A 17,518-nucleotide genomic window follows, 5' to 3' on the forward strand; every position below is an offset into this window, starting at 1 on the left:
CAGGGTCAGACGTGTCACATGACCCTTGTGTCGACCCTGCTACTCTGGCTGATGTTTAACTTGGACTCAGTGACAGGAGCGCACCTGGATATTCAACAGCTCGGCTTTATATCTTCCAAGAGCACTTTATGGTCCAATTCAGCTGACCACATCACAATCACCCTCGAGCACCAACAGGTGTTCATGGGAGTTTGCCCAACCAGTCCGCATGTGCTTTGTGGATCTGGAGAAAGCATTCAACTATGTCCTTAATGGTGTCCTGTGGGGGGTGCTCTGGGAGTATGGGGTTCGGGGCCCTTTGCTAAGGGCTGTCCAGCCCCTGTATGACCGGAGCAGGAGCTGTGTTCATTGCCGGCAGTAAGTTAGACCTGTTCCCGGTGCATGTTGGACTCTGCCAGGGCTGCCTTTTGTCACCAGTTCTATTCATTGTATTTATGGACAGAATTTCTAGGCGGAGTCAGGGGCCGGAGGGGGTCCAGTTTGGAGAAGACAGGATTTCATCTCTGCTGTTTGTTGATGTTGTCCTGCTGGCTTCATCAAGCCAGGATCTGTAGCACTGGGGCAGTTTGCAGTTCAGTGTGAAGCGGCTGTGATCTCCTCCAAGTCCGAGGCCGTGGTTCTCGACCAGAAAAAGGTGGCTTGCCTGTTCCGGGTGGTTGCCTCAGGTGGAGAAGTTCAAGTATCTTGGGGTCTTGTTTACGAGTGATGGGAGGGTGGAGCGTGAGATAGACAGAGATCGGTGCAGCAACTGCAGTGATGCAGTCCTTGTATAGGACTGTTGTGGTGAAGAGGGAGCTGAGCCGAAATGGCCATGGCTATGGTCATGAGCTTTGGGTAATGACCGAAAGGACAAGATAGTCGATAAAAGCAGTTGAAATGAGTTTTCCTTTTGAGAAACGTTTCAGATAGGGTGAGGAGCTCGGAGTAGAGCCACTACTTCTCCATGTCAAGAGGAGAAGTTGAGGTGACTCTGGCATCTGTTCCGGATGCCTCCTGGACGCCTCCCTAGAGAGTTGTTCCGGGCACATCTCACAGGGAGGAGGCCCCAGGGAATACTCAGGACACACTGGAGGGGTTATGTGTCCGGGCTGGCCCGGGAACACCTCGGGAAGTGTGTGTGGAGAGGGAAGTCTGGGCCTCCTTGCTCAGTATGCTGCCTTCGCGACACATCTCATACATACTCTGCACCTTTTAGAATCCTCCACAAAATAGACATTGCAATACACTGCAATAAAGCACCAGTTCCGCACTTCACAATTAGGCCTACACTAAATCAAGTCAAATCATATCTGAGATTCTTCACCATTAAGACACCAGTAATTGAATGAATGCTTGTATATTTTTCATGTTTTTGTATAAAAATGTTCTGCAGTTTTGTTTTAGAATACACTATGTGACTGTCTGATGGCACGTCACCTGTATGATTTCATGGAAATAGAAAGATTGGTGGTTTTCAGATTCGTGAATGTGATGATGTCGAACTGGGGGAAGAGCCTTCCTCTTTCCCATGAAATATCCAAAAGGTAAATGCAAACATGTTTGACTTGATCATTTCTCTACTTTGTACATTTATTGTAAATATGTAAAAGGATATTTACAGACAATCTGACCTGTAGCATGTTTTGGGTATATAACAACTGATACAAAAGTAAGCAGATTTATAATGACTAAAGAATCACCTGTACATGATACAGAGGTTCATTTCAAGATATTAAAAGGGTGGGTATCACTGGATTAGGGCCATACACCACATAACAAACCACCAAAAGAACGATATGCTCTTACTGTTTTAAAACATGCAGCACAATCACAACAGAACCTGTGTCTCCAGAACCTTAACATGCAGATAGAGTTTGTGGACAGATATGCCTCAGAAGCTCAGAGCCTCAAAAGCACTGACCCCTGCAAGAGTCCTAAACTAACTGGATTTCAGCATTGAAACAGGCAACCCAAATGAGAGACTGACAACACTAAAATATAATATACGGTAAATAACTTCACTGTTTTTAGTCTTATTTGTAATTAAGAATAAATCTGCATCACAATTGTTATCAGTAACAGTTAGATTTGTTTACTTCTTATCTTGGGACAAAGTTAGATCATGTTTATGGAATTTAAAATCTGAATTGTAATGGTTTCAGAATGGTTTGTTTGATTATCTGATGTGACTTCTATTTCATTTTATTAAACATATGTGAATGTTATGTCATTTTAAAATCAGCAATCACAGCTTCTTAGGAATACCAATAAACTCCTTTTAGTTTTTACAGTGTGTTTGTTCATGTTTCACACATGTTTTATGAGCACGTCTTGTTTCCTATAGGATCATGTCTCACAGAAAAAAGTATTTTTAAAGTACTGCAACATAAGTAAGAGCAAATTAAAAAGTAACTGTCAAGGGCGTAACATCTGATTTATAATTTGAGTTTTTGTAAGAAACAAAAACTTTTACTCAAGTAAGAGTAAGTTACAGTATGCTGTTAGGAAAGTACCCTGAAAAGTAAAGTTTCTTGAAAAAGTTTATATTTGTTTATATTTATATGAGAGTTATTAAAGATTAGAAAGTAAGTTTTTACGAGTTGGTTTCCTGACCACAGTGCAAACGGCTGGTTACTCATCTGCTCTGGTCATGTGCTGAAATGATGAAGCAGCTTTTTTCACATTAGGAACAATTTTGCTCACATCTTTTAGGTCATAGTCTTGGTTTAGTCCCCTCAGAACAGTTCCTATCGATGAGCCAGAGGACAAGGGGAGGTTTGCAGTGAGCTGGGCCCGGACAGAAGCACCATGGCGCGGAGATGTTGGCTGCTCTGGATGCTCCTGGTGGTTCTTCTGGTGGAACTTCAGGGAGAGCTGAAAAACGGAGAAAGAGGAGAGGAGAGAGCAGGCATCCCTGACCAGTAAGTTAAGATTTGTAGTTATGTATTAGGGATGCTTCATTAACAATATATATATATATATATATATATATATATATATATATATATATATATATATATATATATATATATATATATATATATATATATGTGGGCCCGGTCAAGCAGAAGTAAACAGCAAGGCCAAAAATTCAAGTTAATGCATCTGATATAAAAATGTATTCAACAGATACATATGTACTCTAGTTTATGAAACTGTTGACCTTCTTTCTGTACCATTTTTGGTTCTAAAGTTCCATACGTTTTAAACAGACCATGTATGAAACATAGAACAAAAATTATTTCCCAAATTTCAAAGACCTGCAAATCATGTAAATAAATATTTCATCATATCTTGTGTTATATATATCTTTGAACTGTTGATGAAGGTACATGATTTTTATTTATTTTTTTATGTATTTAAAATGATAAAAATTTGCTTGGAAGGACTGACATATTTTATAGAAATAGTTTCCTTTCATTTTGAAGTAATATTACAGTATAGAAGAAAAAAGCTGACAAATGATGCAAAATCATGCACCTTCTACTTGTTTACACAATTTTCCCTCCGTTACTTTTCCCTCCATTACCATGACCTTTCTTAATAAAAAATCTCATGACTCAAAAAGTAAGAGGTTTTTCAACCTAATCTTGTACCATATGGTAGAAAACTATATGAAGCAAATATTCAAACCAGTTTGTTAAGGATATGTAAGTGAGAACCACTAGTTATCACTGTTTGTATTTATTGCCCAAAAAGTGCTGCATATTTCATTCCCTCCGTTACTGACATGAATTTTTAAATTTTTTGTCAACAACTTGAAAGAATATCACAGGTTTAACTTTATCCTGTTGGAGTGTTAACTCTTTCCTACATTCTGATACTTTACTTATTTCAATAGTCCCTCTAGTTTCTGAATAAGAGACATTTGAATGTCAAAAATCTGTCCCTGTTTCCCTCTGTTACCGCTTGACCAGACCCATTTATATATTTATTTATTTATGTATTTATATTTATATATAGATATAGATATAGATATAGATATAGACATAGATATGGATATAGATATAGATATATACATAGATCTATGTTCTAATGTTGTTTCCTGATCACAAACAGACCTGGAGTTGTGTTGTTTCATACACACATACACATGTTTAACACTGAAATCCTGCACATTTAGACTCTTCTCTCAGACAGAAATCTCCCTGTTTTACCTTGTGTTATGTCTGATGTTTTAATACAGGAAGTGCTCTACTGTGTTTTTAAACTCCATACACCTTCACTAGGATTATTTGGATGATTTCAGTCCTGGAATTGTCAATCTCTACACTACATGACATCACAAGGTGGAACAGAACATTTTGAGTTTAGAAGATGTAGACAGATCAATAATAAAGTGTTACTCCAACATGTGTGAATGAAACAAAACTCCAGGTACTGTATGTTTTTGATGAGGTAACAGCATTCTAACAGGGTTTAAAGCTCACAGGAGTCCATTTTGTGTGATATAATATAGGAGCTTTAAGCTGTAAAGGAAGCACAAACCTTTTATCATGCATTAGTCATTTTTAATATAAAGTTGTTGTTTTTTTTAATATTAAGATATTTTTTAATATTAAGTTAATATTAAGATAGGGTGACCATATTTCCATTTGTGAAAACCCAGACACCTTACCGGGGGCGGGAGGTGGGGCCTCGACATTGACCTACAGTCGTCCCTCGCTGTATCACGGTTCACCTTTCGCAGTCTCGCTGATTTTTTTTATTTATTAATTTTTTTGTGTGTCAGTTTTGCATGTTTTTTTTTTTTGGTTTTGTTTTTTTAACACATGGGTGGGTCAGGACTAAACCAGGTCTAAACCAGGACTAATCTTGGACTTAAGAGAGAGAACGCCGAGCAGTTTGTCTGCAAAGCGCGATCAGGCAATTGCCACGTTTGAGGTGTGGAGCACTCCATTGGTCCCTGCTCTTGCGGTCACCTCCGGCCCGTCCCGACACTGACTCCTGGTTTAGTCCTGGTTCCGTCCTGGTTCAGTCCTGGTTCAGTCCTGGTTCAGTCGTGGTTCAGTCCATGGCGTAGGCAGCGCAAAAGCTTGATATAATCTCGGGTTAACGGGCGGGTGCGGTGTTGTACTGCCAAAAATGGACCCGTGCAGGACTCTGCGCTGTAGGGCTCTATTACGGAATAAATTAATCTTGGGTTCGTTACATAAAGAAGGAGGAAAATAACAAAAGGACGACAGCAGCAATAAGTTTTAAGAAGGACGCAAAAAGAGTTGTAACTGTCCTGTGTGAGAAAAGTGTATAAAGTGTGTGGTGAGGGGTTTTACAGTTTAAAACAGATATAATAATTGTAAAATATAAAGTTGACTACTTTGTGGATTTCACCTATCGCGGGTTATTTTTAGAACGGAACCCCCGCGATAAATGAGGGACCACTGTACTCTCACTCGCAACCTGTGCACATGGCCTCTCACTTGTCCAGACCGGGATGGAAAATTGAGAATTTCTTGTACAAGTCATTGTTAAATGCGCATTTCCGCTTCGGTATGTTGCAGGCTGACCGACTGTTTGTGTCTCGCTCCTTCTGAGTCACAGAGAACTACAAAAGCCGATCAATTTAATGCCCCCAATGAACTGTAATGAAAACCCGGACATTTCCATCACTTCAAAAAAAAAAAAAAAACAGACGCCCAGGACAAGACGCAAAATACGGACATGTCTGGGGAAAAACGGACGTTTGGTCACCCTATATTAAAGGTTGTATGGAGGATTTTTTTTTTGTTTGTTTTGTTTCAAGTTGTCAATGATAGCATTATAGAGGTGCAGTAGCCTTGTAATTATGATGACCAAAAAAAAGAGAATAAAAATGCATCAACTCTGGACGTGGTGGGGCCAGCTAAACATTTGCCAATAGATAACGACACTGCCTCGTTATCTGTTAGCTGACAGGCTGTCAATCAATCTCCCTACGTTTCTAGCGTAACTGACCTGCCTGCGCGCCGCCGGTACGTGGTTTACGTACGCCTGTCACGCAGTCCACAGACGCAAGATGCACAGACGCTGTTTACTCCACCAACGCAACAGTTCTTAGCGGCTTTTTTTGACCTATATCTTCCTCGCAGTTAGCACAAAGTTTGTTGCAATGGCAGACAAGAATCCAGGAGCAGTTAGCCGCAAAAGAAAGTCCGTTTTTGAGGTCGCTGAAAGAAGAAGACAAGGGGAAAAGCAGCGAAGCCAAACTAAGGTGATTCTTGTAGATTCATTCCAGCGATGGCGCGACTGAAGCAGACGCAGGGTCTAAAGACTGACGCATTGGTCGCCAAATTACTCCTGGACAGGTAACTTCTGCTTATTATGAAAACGTACTTTATTTCCAAGAGCTAGTCAAACGTTTTTCAGGACACGAAAGCGATATCCTATGTCTGAAAACGTAATTTTCAAGGCAAAGAAAGAGTCCGCTTGCTGCTGCGTGTTGTAGCTAGTTCATTCGCACTGAATCTCCGCGCAACCTTCTCTGCTCCCCTTTCCTACTCCTGTCCCCGCTGCCCGTTCCGCTCTTCCCCCTTCTCCTCACTTCTCGTCCGCGAACGAAATGTCCGCACACCGCTCCCCCCGCTCCTCACTTCTCCGCCTTGCCTAACCAACACTGTAGTTAGTTGTTTACAAGTCATGTGCAGCTCACCGGCTGTAAACAAACCTGTTTCTGGCGTAAAGAGGAGGCGGGAGAAGGCGTTTCTACGTAGGGAGCTGTAGGGGAGGGGGGGTGGTTTCACGCATGCGCAACATTTGAAAAAGGACAAACAGTCGCTGGATTTCTCGTTCCTTGGAAAATCCTCTATACAACCTTTAAGAGACACTGCTGGAGAATAAGAAGAAAAAATCTTACATTTAGAGATAACAACCTGAAACTTCTCCTGTAGTTTAATGACTCAGTGTCTCAGTTTGTTGACATATTAGATAAAGTGTTTGAGTTGACTAGAAATTGGGCTGTTTACATTTTGACTCCTTTTTTTTTTTTGGAGTTAAAACTTTAATCAATCAGATTTAGAATTGGGTATCTGCAAATCTTTCTGTACGATCTGTCAAAATCTGGTTAAATTAAGATTGTTATGTTTGGTGAAGAGAGGGGCTGAGCTGTCAACTGATCACCACCTGGTCGTGAGTTGGGTTCGCTGGCGGAGGAGGAAGCCGGAAAGACCTGGCAGACCCAAGCGTGTAGTGAGGGTCTGTTGGGAACGTCTGGCGGAGCCCTCTGTCAGAGGGACCTTCAACTCGCACCTCCGGGAGGACTTCTCCCGGATTCCGGGGGAGGCTGGAGATATGGAGTCCGAGTGGGCTTCATTCTCGGCCTCTATTGTCAATGCAGCTGCTCGGAGCTGTGGGCGTAAGGTCTGTGGTGCCTGTCGCGGCGGCAACCCCAGAACCCGGTGGTGGACACCGGAAGTAAGGGATGCTGTCAAGCTGAAGAAGGAGTCCTATCGGGCCTTGCTGGCTCGGGGGACTCCTGAGGCAGCTGACAGGTACCGGCGGGCCAAGCGTGCTGCAGCCCGTGTGGTCGCGGAGGCAAAAAACTCGGAGCTGGGAGGAGTTCGGGGAGGCCATGGAGAAGGACTATCGGACGGCCTCAAAGAGATTCTGGCAAACCGTCCGGCGCCTCAGGAGGGGAAAGCAGTTCTTCACCAACACTGTTTACAGTGCGGGGGGAGAGCTGTTGACCTCGACTGGGGACGTTGTCCGGCGGTGGAAGGAATACTTTGAGGATCTCCTCAATCCCACCGTCACGTCCTCCGAGGAGGAGGCCGAGGCTGGGGACTCAGAGGCGGACTCATCCATCACCCTGGCCGAAGTCACTGAGGTGGTTGGCAAGCTCCTTGGTGGCAAGGCTCCGGGGTTGGATGAGATCCGTCCTGAGTACCTGAAGTCTCTGGATGTTGTGGGGCTGTCTTGGCTGACACGCCTCTTCAACATTGCGTGGCGGTCGGGGACAGTACCTCTGGACTGGCAAACCGGGGTGGTGGTCCCTCTGTATAAGAAGGGGGACCGGAGGGTGTGTTCCAACTATAGGGGGATCACACTTCTCAGCCTTCCCGGTAAGGTCTATGCCAGGGTACTGGAGAGGAGAATCCGGCCGATAGTCGAACCTCGGATTCAGGAGGAGCAGTGTGGTTTTCGTCCTGGCCGTGGAACACTGGACCAGCTCTACACTCTCCATAGGGTGCTCGAGGGTTCATGGGAGTTTGCCCACATGTGTTTTGTGGATCTGGAGAAGGCATTCGACCGTGTCCCTCGTGGCGTCCTGTGGGGGGTGCTCTGGGAGTATGGGGTCCGGGGCCCTTTGCTAAGGGCTGTCCGGTCCCTGTATGACCGGAGCAGGAGCTGTGTTCGCATTGCCGGCAGTAAGTCAGACCTGTTCCCGGTGCATGTTGGACTCCGCCAGGGCTGCCCTTTGTCACCGGTTCTGTTCATTGTATTTATGGACAGAATTTCTAGGCGCAGTCAGGGGCCGGAGGGGGTCCGGTTTGGGGACCACAGGATTTCATCTCTGCTGTTTGCGGACGATGTTGTCCTGTTGGCTTCATCGAACCAGGACCTGCAATGTGCACTGGGGCGGTTTGCAGCCGAGTGTGAAGCGGCTGGGATGAAGATCAGCTCTTCCAAGTCCGAGGCCATGGTTCTCGACCGGAAAAAGGTGGCTTGCCCTCTCCGGGTGGGTGGGGAGTCTTTGCCTCAAGTGGAGGAGTTCAAGTATCTCGGGGTCTTGTTCACGAGTGAGGGAAGGACGGAACGTGAGATTGACAGGCGGATCGGTGCAGCTTCGGCAGTGATGCGGTCGCTGTATCGGACCGTTGTGGTGAAGAGGGAGCTGAGTCGAAAGGCGAAGCTCTCGATTTACCGGTCAGTCTTCGTTCCTACTCTCACCTATGGTCATGAGCTCTGGGTAGTGACCGAAAGGACGAGATCGCGGATACAAGCGCTCGAAATGAGTTTCCTCCGCAGGGTGGCTGGGCGCTCCCTTAGAGATAGGGTGAGGAGCTCAGTCACACGGGAGGAGCTCGGAGTAGAGCCGCTGCTCCTCCACGTCGAGAGGAGCCAGTTGAGGTGGCTCGGGCATCTGTTCCGGATGCCTCCTGGGCGCCTCCCTCGGGAGGTGTTCCGGGCATGTCCCGCCGGGAGGAGGCCCCGGGGAAGACCCAGGACACGCTGGAGGGACTATGTCTCTCGGCTGGCCTGGGAACGCCTCGGGGTCCCCCCGGAGGAGCTGGAGGACGTGTCTGGGGTGAAGGAAGTCTGGGAGTCCCTGCTTAGGCTGCTCCCCCCGCGACCCGGCCCCGGATAAGCGGACGAAAATGGATGGATGGATGGATGGATGTTTGGTGTATGTTGGTGCTGATCCTTATGTCCTGAAATGCATTTGGAGAAAACAGCCTTTGGAGTTACAAAATTCCATCCAAAGTCTATGGCAGCATGTGGATTAAATAATAAAACTGTGTTTTTGGGGACAGACTGGACAGTGTTGTTGTTTCCATGTTTCCAGGCATGTATGTTGTTGAGAGAGCAACAGTGGGTCTCCTTAGAAGCAGCTGTAGATTGGGAAAGTCTAAACACTTTTTAATCCTAATCAAACGTGTTTAGAGCTGGACTCTTTACTCAGTATTTTGATCACCACACAAAATGGGTCCAGTCAAGTGAAGAGTGGAGTGGACATGGCTGCTGTGATCACATTTGTTCATGATACGTGGGCTTCAGATGAGCAAAGCTGGTGCAGAGTCTTCATCCTCTTGAGATGGATGAAGTGAGTGAGCGTGTCACAGGGGTAGAGCTAGGGCCCTTAGTCACACTGTAACAGAAGACACAGAGCTCTGCTTTCACGGCAGAGGACACAAAAACAGAAGCCATTCTACAACCCAAGCACAGACTGAACCCAAACTGCTGTTTGCACTGACTTGTGTACTGATATACAGTTCAGGAAAAGAATATTGTGATAGCAAAGAGATCTTGCATTCAGTTTGGGAGTGTATGTTCCCACAGCCGTACATGACGAGCACCTTAACAGTGCTGAGTCTGATCATTAACTCTATGACAAGCAAACTAAACATGTGGGAAGTGGGAGACATAGGACCTGTTTTCAAACTTGGAAACACAGAGCTGGTTGCGTATCAGGTTGTCAGATGTTTAGGTTACAGCATTAACCAGATCAGCTCAGACCTATTCACACAGAGTCACATGATACTGACCATCATTACAGTGCTATGACACTATTTATTTTTGTATGCTTTCTTGTTTGTCATGCAGTCAGTAAGTTTTTATTTATATAGCGCTTTTCACAGACATTTGTCACAAAGACGCTTTACAGAGCATTATTCAATCACTCCATACCCAGTGATGGTAAGCTACTATTGTAGCCACAGCTGCCCTGGAGCAGGCTGACAGAAGCATGGCTGCCATGCCTATCAGCGCCATCAGTCCCTTTGACCACCACAATCACTCACACACACACCACTTTCATACTAGATAATGTGGGTGAAGTGTCTTGGCTAAGGACACAAATACAATTTTTGCAACTGGCGCCCCCCTGTGGCACCTGATTTTCCCTGTGGTCTCCGATCCAAGTACTGACCAGGCCCAGTCTTGTTTAGCTTCTGAACTCTTACAGGATCAGGCTTTGATAAGCTGGTATGGCATATAAAAATCTGAGGGTTGACATTTTAAGAGAGTCTGTAGACGTGGTAAAGCCACAGATGTATAAACTGTAAGTTACATGGTTTGATCAAAGCAGTGCTACTGGCTATGGATAGGCTATGTTATATGTATCATCTTCTGTCATCTTCCATCTCTGCTATAATCTGTCATATTTACACTGCAGTTAGAGACGATCCATAATATGCACTGTCCCTGTCAGATAAATAAATAAATCATCAGAAAAAATAAGATAATTGAATCTTACCCCATAACATCTTTTTTCAGTTGACATTTATAACTGCCCTAGTGTTGGGCCAACAACCAGGCCTAATGTGAAGAACAGGAGAGGTACAGGCCATAATCACACAACCTAAAAACAGCTCTTCAGATGAGCTGCATGTGCAGGGCAGACTGACACTAAGTGAAGTGGACCATAAGAATGACTATGAGCACAAACAGTGTACTGTATACTGTCTAGGTCTACTCTTGTTTGAAGAAAGTGGAGCCTGTAGGCTCATTTTTATTTTCAGTTTCTATCAGAGCACTGTAACAACTCCAAGATCCCATGTTCTGTCCACCAAAGCATGTCAGAATCAGAAGCACATAAAAGTCTGTCATATATACATTAGTCTGACTGCAAGCGTCTCTCTGCCTTTGTATGCTCTGATCTCCCTGCATCTCTGTGCAGACCCCGCATGCTGTCAGAGGACGGGCATCTGGTGTTCAGCCCAGCGAACAGCAAAGACATCTGCTTTAAGCCCTCTGCATTAGGCCGCGTGAAGGTGGGCGACGAGGACCTCACCTCGCTCATAATACAGGTAAGATCACACCATAGTATTTATGATAGGCTACTCAAGCTGGGTAAATCAACTTTACAAGTAAAATATAGAGTATAATAGTACAATAGAGTAGGGTTTTTCAAAAAGATCAAAACCCAGAAACTAATCAATACTAAAACTATTTTCACAACTAAATACTCACACTTAAACAAACATATTACATGAAATCACTCTTTTCAGAGCTCTTTAATGTTATACTTGTTTCCCCTCATCATTTGCCCTCGTGTAGTTGTATTTGGAGTGATTTGTGCATGTCTGATTCATCTTTAATGATTTATTTTCAAGACGTCTTTTTGCTCATCAACCCATTTTTTTCATTGGAACACACCCACTGTGACGTGCGCACTTTGTTCTCCAATTAGATTTTTTAAATCGGTGACACATGTAAGATTTGGCAGCATGTCATCTTTTCACAAATGAAAAATAATCACATGTTTGCTAGTGTGATGTGCAGATATCCACAGGAGGGCCCTTAGCATGCAGTGCTTTGGTGTGATGATGTTTATAGCAGGGTTAGCTCCCATTGGACAGCACACTTGTTTCTTTTATTAAGTCATTTTGATCAGTGTTATGATTTAAAATGTGCAAATTATAACATTATGATCCACAGGCATCACAGAATATAACTATAGAGCACAACCATAGTTAGGCCCGAGCACCAGAAGCTGGCGACGGGCCTATTAGTATCACAAAGCGATGCTCCTAGTTCTGTATTTCAATCAGTGTTTCTTAATCCCAAAAGAAGGGCAACAGAAGCACAGTGTAGTTTTGGTTCAGCAGCTCTCAGAGGGACCAGGAGCACAGACTGTATATATGAATGAACAATTAACATGCTAACTGATCCTGGCTCCCACTGACTTACACTGGAATATTGTGGCTACTCTTTCTGCTGCTGTGAGCCTCGTCATTATGGTCTTAAAAGTTCATATTAACCTGCTCTACATGATCCTTGTGTTTTGATTTCACTGTTTTGTCTGTTAAAAAAGTCCTGCTCAGAATACTGAGCCTGGCTCCAAAATCGCTCCTGTGACTATTAAAATAGTGAGCTTCATTTGAGTGGAGGCAACGCTGTGGGTGAAGTCACACTCAGTCCACTTCTTCATACATTCTGTGGTCAGGAACCGGAGGAAGGGCCTGGTCTTCTTGTGTCAGGACAGTGTGATTAAAGAGGACAAAGCTGTCCATCCTTCTCTGACCAACATGACCCAACCCAGAGTCCGGCACAGGTCATTTTTTTGAGACCCGCACCCGCCTGGACCCATTAACATTTTTCCGCCCATGCCCGTGATAACCCAGGACTAACCCAGGACTAAGGTGCCCCCGCGTAGACCGTCTGGTGACCACAGCAGAGCTCTGCGCCACATGGAGGTGAAGTGCTACAGTCGCCTGATCGCGCTTTGCTGACACCTGCTCTGTGTGCTCGGGGCTCTCTCTCTTAAGTCAGCGGGTACCTGACCTGGTGTAGGACTCTGACCTGAGCTGCCACAGTGAGAGCTGGAGAGATGCTGCGGCACTTGTTCCAAAGCCAAATGTTACTTCTCCCCTTCTCCCGCTACACCCCCTATATCCACGCAACAACCAAGGTACATGTGCATCTGCACAAGTGCATCATCGGAGAGAGTTTATAGTGCCACCGGAAATATTGTAACTCCGGAGGTGGGAGAGGGGGTGTGATATCATCGCATATCACGCTGTTGAGCTGCTATAGGGAGAAATTCCCTAACCGCGACAGCCCTAGATAAGAGCCATGACACCCGAGGATCAGTATGTTAGTTTTTGGACATTAAATTAAATTGCAATATTCATCTAAAATGATTTAATAAAAGAAACTGCTGACTTAAGCATTAGAAAACTGTGGTGTCCAGTGGGAGCTGAAGTCGATGTAAACATCATCACAACAAACGCCATGTCATTGATGAATCCTACAAGTATCACCAATGAGAAAGTACAGAGCAAGTACAGAGCAGAGGCCGTATAGAACAGCAGAACATGTCTGTACAGATCTAAACTACAGGGTTAGCAGATTTTATGCAGAATAAGACAGGAGATTTTGTTTTTTGTGGAGGGCATTATTGCAACAAAATTGCAAAATTTGCTTTCTATTCAAATTGTGATTTCGATTCGACTACCGTATTTTCCGCACCTTAAGACGCTCTGGATTATAAGGTGCACTGTCACTGAATGGTCTATTTTTGAAATTTTTTCACATATAAACGAAACACAACAGTTAGATAAGTCAGTCAAACTTTATTTAACGCATTCACAATAACTCTCAACTTTGTTCAGTTGTAACGCGTAAAAAAAATACTGTCTGAGAGGCTAAATTGTTAGTGTATTCACAGTAAATCATAACTGTCATTGGCTCCCTATGCGGTAGCCTCTCGATATTAGAGCTTTACGCACGCTGCTCTGTTGGAATGAGAGGGGCAGCATACGCCTGACCTCCCTGCAGGTGAGAGCGCGGTGGAGATGCCAGTTTAATGAGTGCCTAAAAGTCCGCATCTTTAAGTGCGCGCATGAGGAGAAGGGGCTCTGCAGCCGGCTCTTTATAAACTTTTATGAGTTTAGAAGGGACCCACACATTTCTGGGTCCCTGTGTAAGGCGCTCTGTCCTCCATGAGCAGCCGAGCAGCATGGCTACAAGGGACAGATGCGTAAGAATCTGGAACTTTTATGAATTAATAGGTTACGGGGCGTTACCTGTCACTGCAGATGGAGGCGCAGCAACGCACACTTGGCTTCAGGCGCAATGATACGACCGAGCAGAGAAACTACGAAAACCTGGATTGTGTGACAATTTGGACATTTTTGTGGATGGACAGGAGCAGTAGACATTCATTACCTGTCGCCAAAGACCAGGGCGCACGAGAATGCGCTGTGAAGCTCAGTGTGTTGTGGGAGTGAAGCGGTGCCGGACTCGCAGTCAGATAGAGGCACTAAAAAGATCAATGATTTAGGTATTTGGATATTTTCATGAATAAGGGCTAAAGGACTGGGATTTTACCTGGTCATGGAGGACAGAGCACCTTACACAGGGACCCAGAAATGTGTGGGTCCCTTATAAACTCATAATAGTTTATCAAGAGGCAGCTGTAGCTCTGCTTCTCCTTGTGCTCGCACTTATAGATGTGGACCTTTACGCACTCGTTAACCTGGCACCGTGCTCTCACCTGCAGGGAGGTCAGAGCAGTGTGCATAAAGCTTTGCGCGCTCTAATGGCGCAGAGCATGCCAAATACCCTGCTATACGGGATTACGGTTCTCTTTCTCTATCTCTCTCTCGTCCAAGATTAGTCCTGGAGTAGTCCTGGTTCACCGTGTCGGAATGACAGCATCAAAGTGTCGGAATGGGGGCAACAAAAAGTGTCGGAATGGGGGCATGTTGGGGTGGAGGGTTGTCGGAATGACAGTATGTCGGAATAGGGGTTGCTGCCCCGCATGGTGTAAGTCGTACTAACACTAGAATAAATTAGTATATAAGGCTCTAGTTTATAAGGCGCGTCGTTTTTGGATGAAATTAAAGGCTTTTAAGCGCGCCCTATAGTGCGGAAAATACGGTATGTAATTTTGCAATGTAATATGGCCCAAATCAGAATTAACTTTGCAACAAACCACCAAAGTGCAGACATATCACTGTATCTTTGTTTCAAAGATTACAACAATTGTGATTACTACAGCATTTTTTTAAGATTTTTGAAGGTTTTTATTACGTCGCCATCCTTGTATTCGAATTTTGTATGTCGTCATATCGGGTATTTCCGAATGATCTTGCAGATAAAATCTGTCCCATAATAAAATTGCATTAACCTGCTCTGTGTTGTACATTTTTGCAGATTAAATCAAACAAAGCAGATATCGACAACATTAAAGCCAATGGAGGACCAGTGCCCCCAGAGGTCACCACCAAACTGAACCAGCTCAGCACCAAGGTCAGACCACCTCTGCCTCTCTGTCTAAAGTCTGAAGAAGCAGCAGTATGACTGTGGTGCCCTCATCCTGCTGGACTGTTTAGAATCCAGACACTGACAACTGTCACTCATCACATAACTAATACATGTAGCTGCTGCTGATAAATAATCCAACATACACCTTTGATAATACTTCCTGTTTATTTAGAAAAGCAATATTCTTTATAAATGGTATTTATTCCTAGCCTTTTCCTCTTATAGCAATAAGTGCACTGTTAAAATTACATAAGGTTGAAATTATAGACTAAAATATTACAATATGATTATGTTTGTTGTTCAAATACATCATATTTGACTGACACAGATGAATATTCTTAATCTATAGCAATATGATATGTACTTTTAAAGTGAATGTGTTACAAACAGATTTAAGGCCGTGTTCATATATATTTTAATGATGGTGTTTAGACATCATTTTGTGGTTTATTCAGGTTCATGGTTCATTATTTGGTTTATAGACTGGCACAAAGTTCAGCGTCTTGTCAGTCAGCACAATGAAATCATCCTCACCTGCCTGTCTTCTGTTCTGCTCACAGCAGCCCTCGGATGACGTATGTTTCTCTCCTTTCAGGTCACCACACTGGAGACCAAAGTCTCCAGTCTGGAGATGGTAAGCTCTAATTTATGTACGGCTAGAGATTTTGAAACTTTCCACCTCAGAAAAAGTTACCCACGAACCAATGGTCTGCAACTGGTTTAAAACAAGACTTGGGCAAATTACAATAGGACAACCAGGACTATATCTAAGGAATTATGTATGATCTCAGACGTTTTGTATTACCGTCAGAGCACACTTTTTTCAGGTGCACAGCTTTACCTACTAAGTTTGAATTAATCCCGATAAAGTCTGATCCAAAAAGAGACTCTGTCTACTGTATACTCTGAGCACAGAGCAACATGTGTCTTTATACTGTTTGAAATGAGACTGGTAGATTCTATGATTCTGATTACTATTACGAGTTACTGTATAACTTGTGTTGTTGTGCAGACGGTGCAGAGGGTCTCCTGCAGCAGTAACCCCTGTCAGAATGGAGGCACCTGTCTGAACCTGCTGGGCTCCTACCACTGCCTGTGCCCACTCAACTGGGCGGTCAGTATGTCCGGTTGCACATACAAACTCAAACATGAAGCCAAAGGAATGGAATTCCTTGTTTCCTACACTAACAAATTTATGTTACTGGAGTAAAAAATGTAGATATCTGTACTTAATTAGATTTTAAGGTGGATAGTTTTCACTTTTACTGCACTAGTGAGAAAAGGAGCATCACTGAAAAGTAAAAGTATATTATATTACAGTTTGAGACCTGCTAAAACAAATTTACACATAAAAACAGCTTCAAAAAAAGCATTATTATTATTCCATTGTTTCTGTTGAACCAATTTCAGCACAAGTCTGCATCAAAATCACTACATTTGAAGCTTTATTAGCTCTCAAAATCAGCACACAGTACTTTACTTTGATTCTATTACTTAAGTAGATTACTTCATGTGATACTTTTACTTTTGCTTGAATATTTTTTGCTTCGGTATCTGTACTTTTACTTAAGTAACAAAATGAAGTACTTCATCCCCCACTGTCCAGACGTTGAAGAAGGCGTGCAGCTTTTCTTCTTGTCATTCCGTCAAGAAGAAAAGTTGCATAGTGCACGTCTTCAAGTTTTTATTGCTTGAAGATAGATATGTTTAATGCCATACTGTGGAACATTCCAATCAAAGTAATACCATTTCCATGGAAAAAAGTAAGTTTCAGACCATCCATCAGGTTGTAGGGCACCTTTAAAACACCTACAGCTCTACTTTACTTAGCTCAAGATGGAAAAGTCATGGAAAGTCATGTGAAAGTGGTGTGTTAAAACATGCATGTCTGAGTTGTTTGTATACACTGTTAACACTGTATATGACTGTGTGTTCTCGTTGTTAGGGCACAAACTGTGACACAGATGTGAATGAGTGTCAGACGTTGGCAGGGACTCTGAGCGGCTGTCAGAACGGAGCCACCTGTACAAACACGCCCGGAGCCTTCTCGTAAGCATCACCTCTACTTTATACACGTTCTTTACAATGTACTCAAGCAAAAGTACTGTTCTCTATTACCATAAAACATTTA

The 17,518-nt window shown here is 43.7% G+C and overlaps 1 protein-coding gene across 1 annotated transcript in view; it reads left to right on the top strand.

The window, feature by feature from the left end:
- Positions 1-2,806: 2,806 nt before the first annotated feature.
- Positions 2,807-17,518, top strand: part of cubn (cubilin (intrinsic factor-cobalamin receptor)) — a gene marked incomplete at its 3' end in the record, with an annotated part of 109,625 nt that continues 94,913 nt past the window's right edge. Inside the window, exons 1-6 of the mRNA XM_055150849.1 lie at positions 2,807-2,900; positions 11,294-11,423; positions 15,277-15,372; positions 15,983-16,021; positions 16,400-16,501; positions 17,333-17,436. Of these exons, the coding sequence (XP_055006824.1) occupies positions 2,815-2,900; positions 11,294-11,423; positions 15,277-15,372; positions 15,983-16,021; positions 16,400-16,501; positions 17,333-17,436 (557 nt within the window). The remainder of the gene's footprint in view (positions 2,901-11,293; positions 11,424-15,276; positions 15,373-15,982; positions 16,022-16,399; positions 16,502-17,332; positions 17,437-17,518) is intronic.

This window comes from Boleophthalmus pectinirostris, unplaced genomic scaffold, assembly GCF_026225935.1.
Source record: "Boleophthalmus pectinirostris isolate CB_2022bp ecotype Guang Dong unplaced genomic scaffold, ASM2622593v1 HiC_scaffold_15, whole genome shotgun sequence".
Classification (NCBI taxonomy): Eukaryota; Metazoa; Chordata; class Actinopteri; order Gobiiformes; family Gobiidae; genus Boleophthalmus; species Boleophthalmus pectinirostris.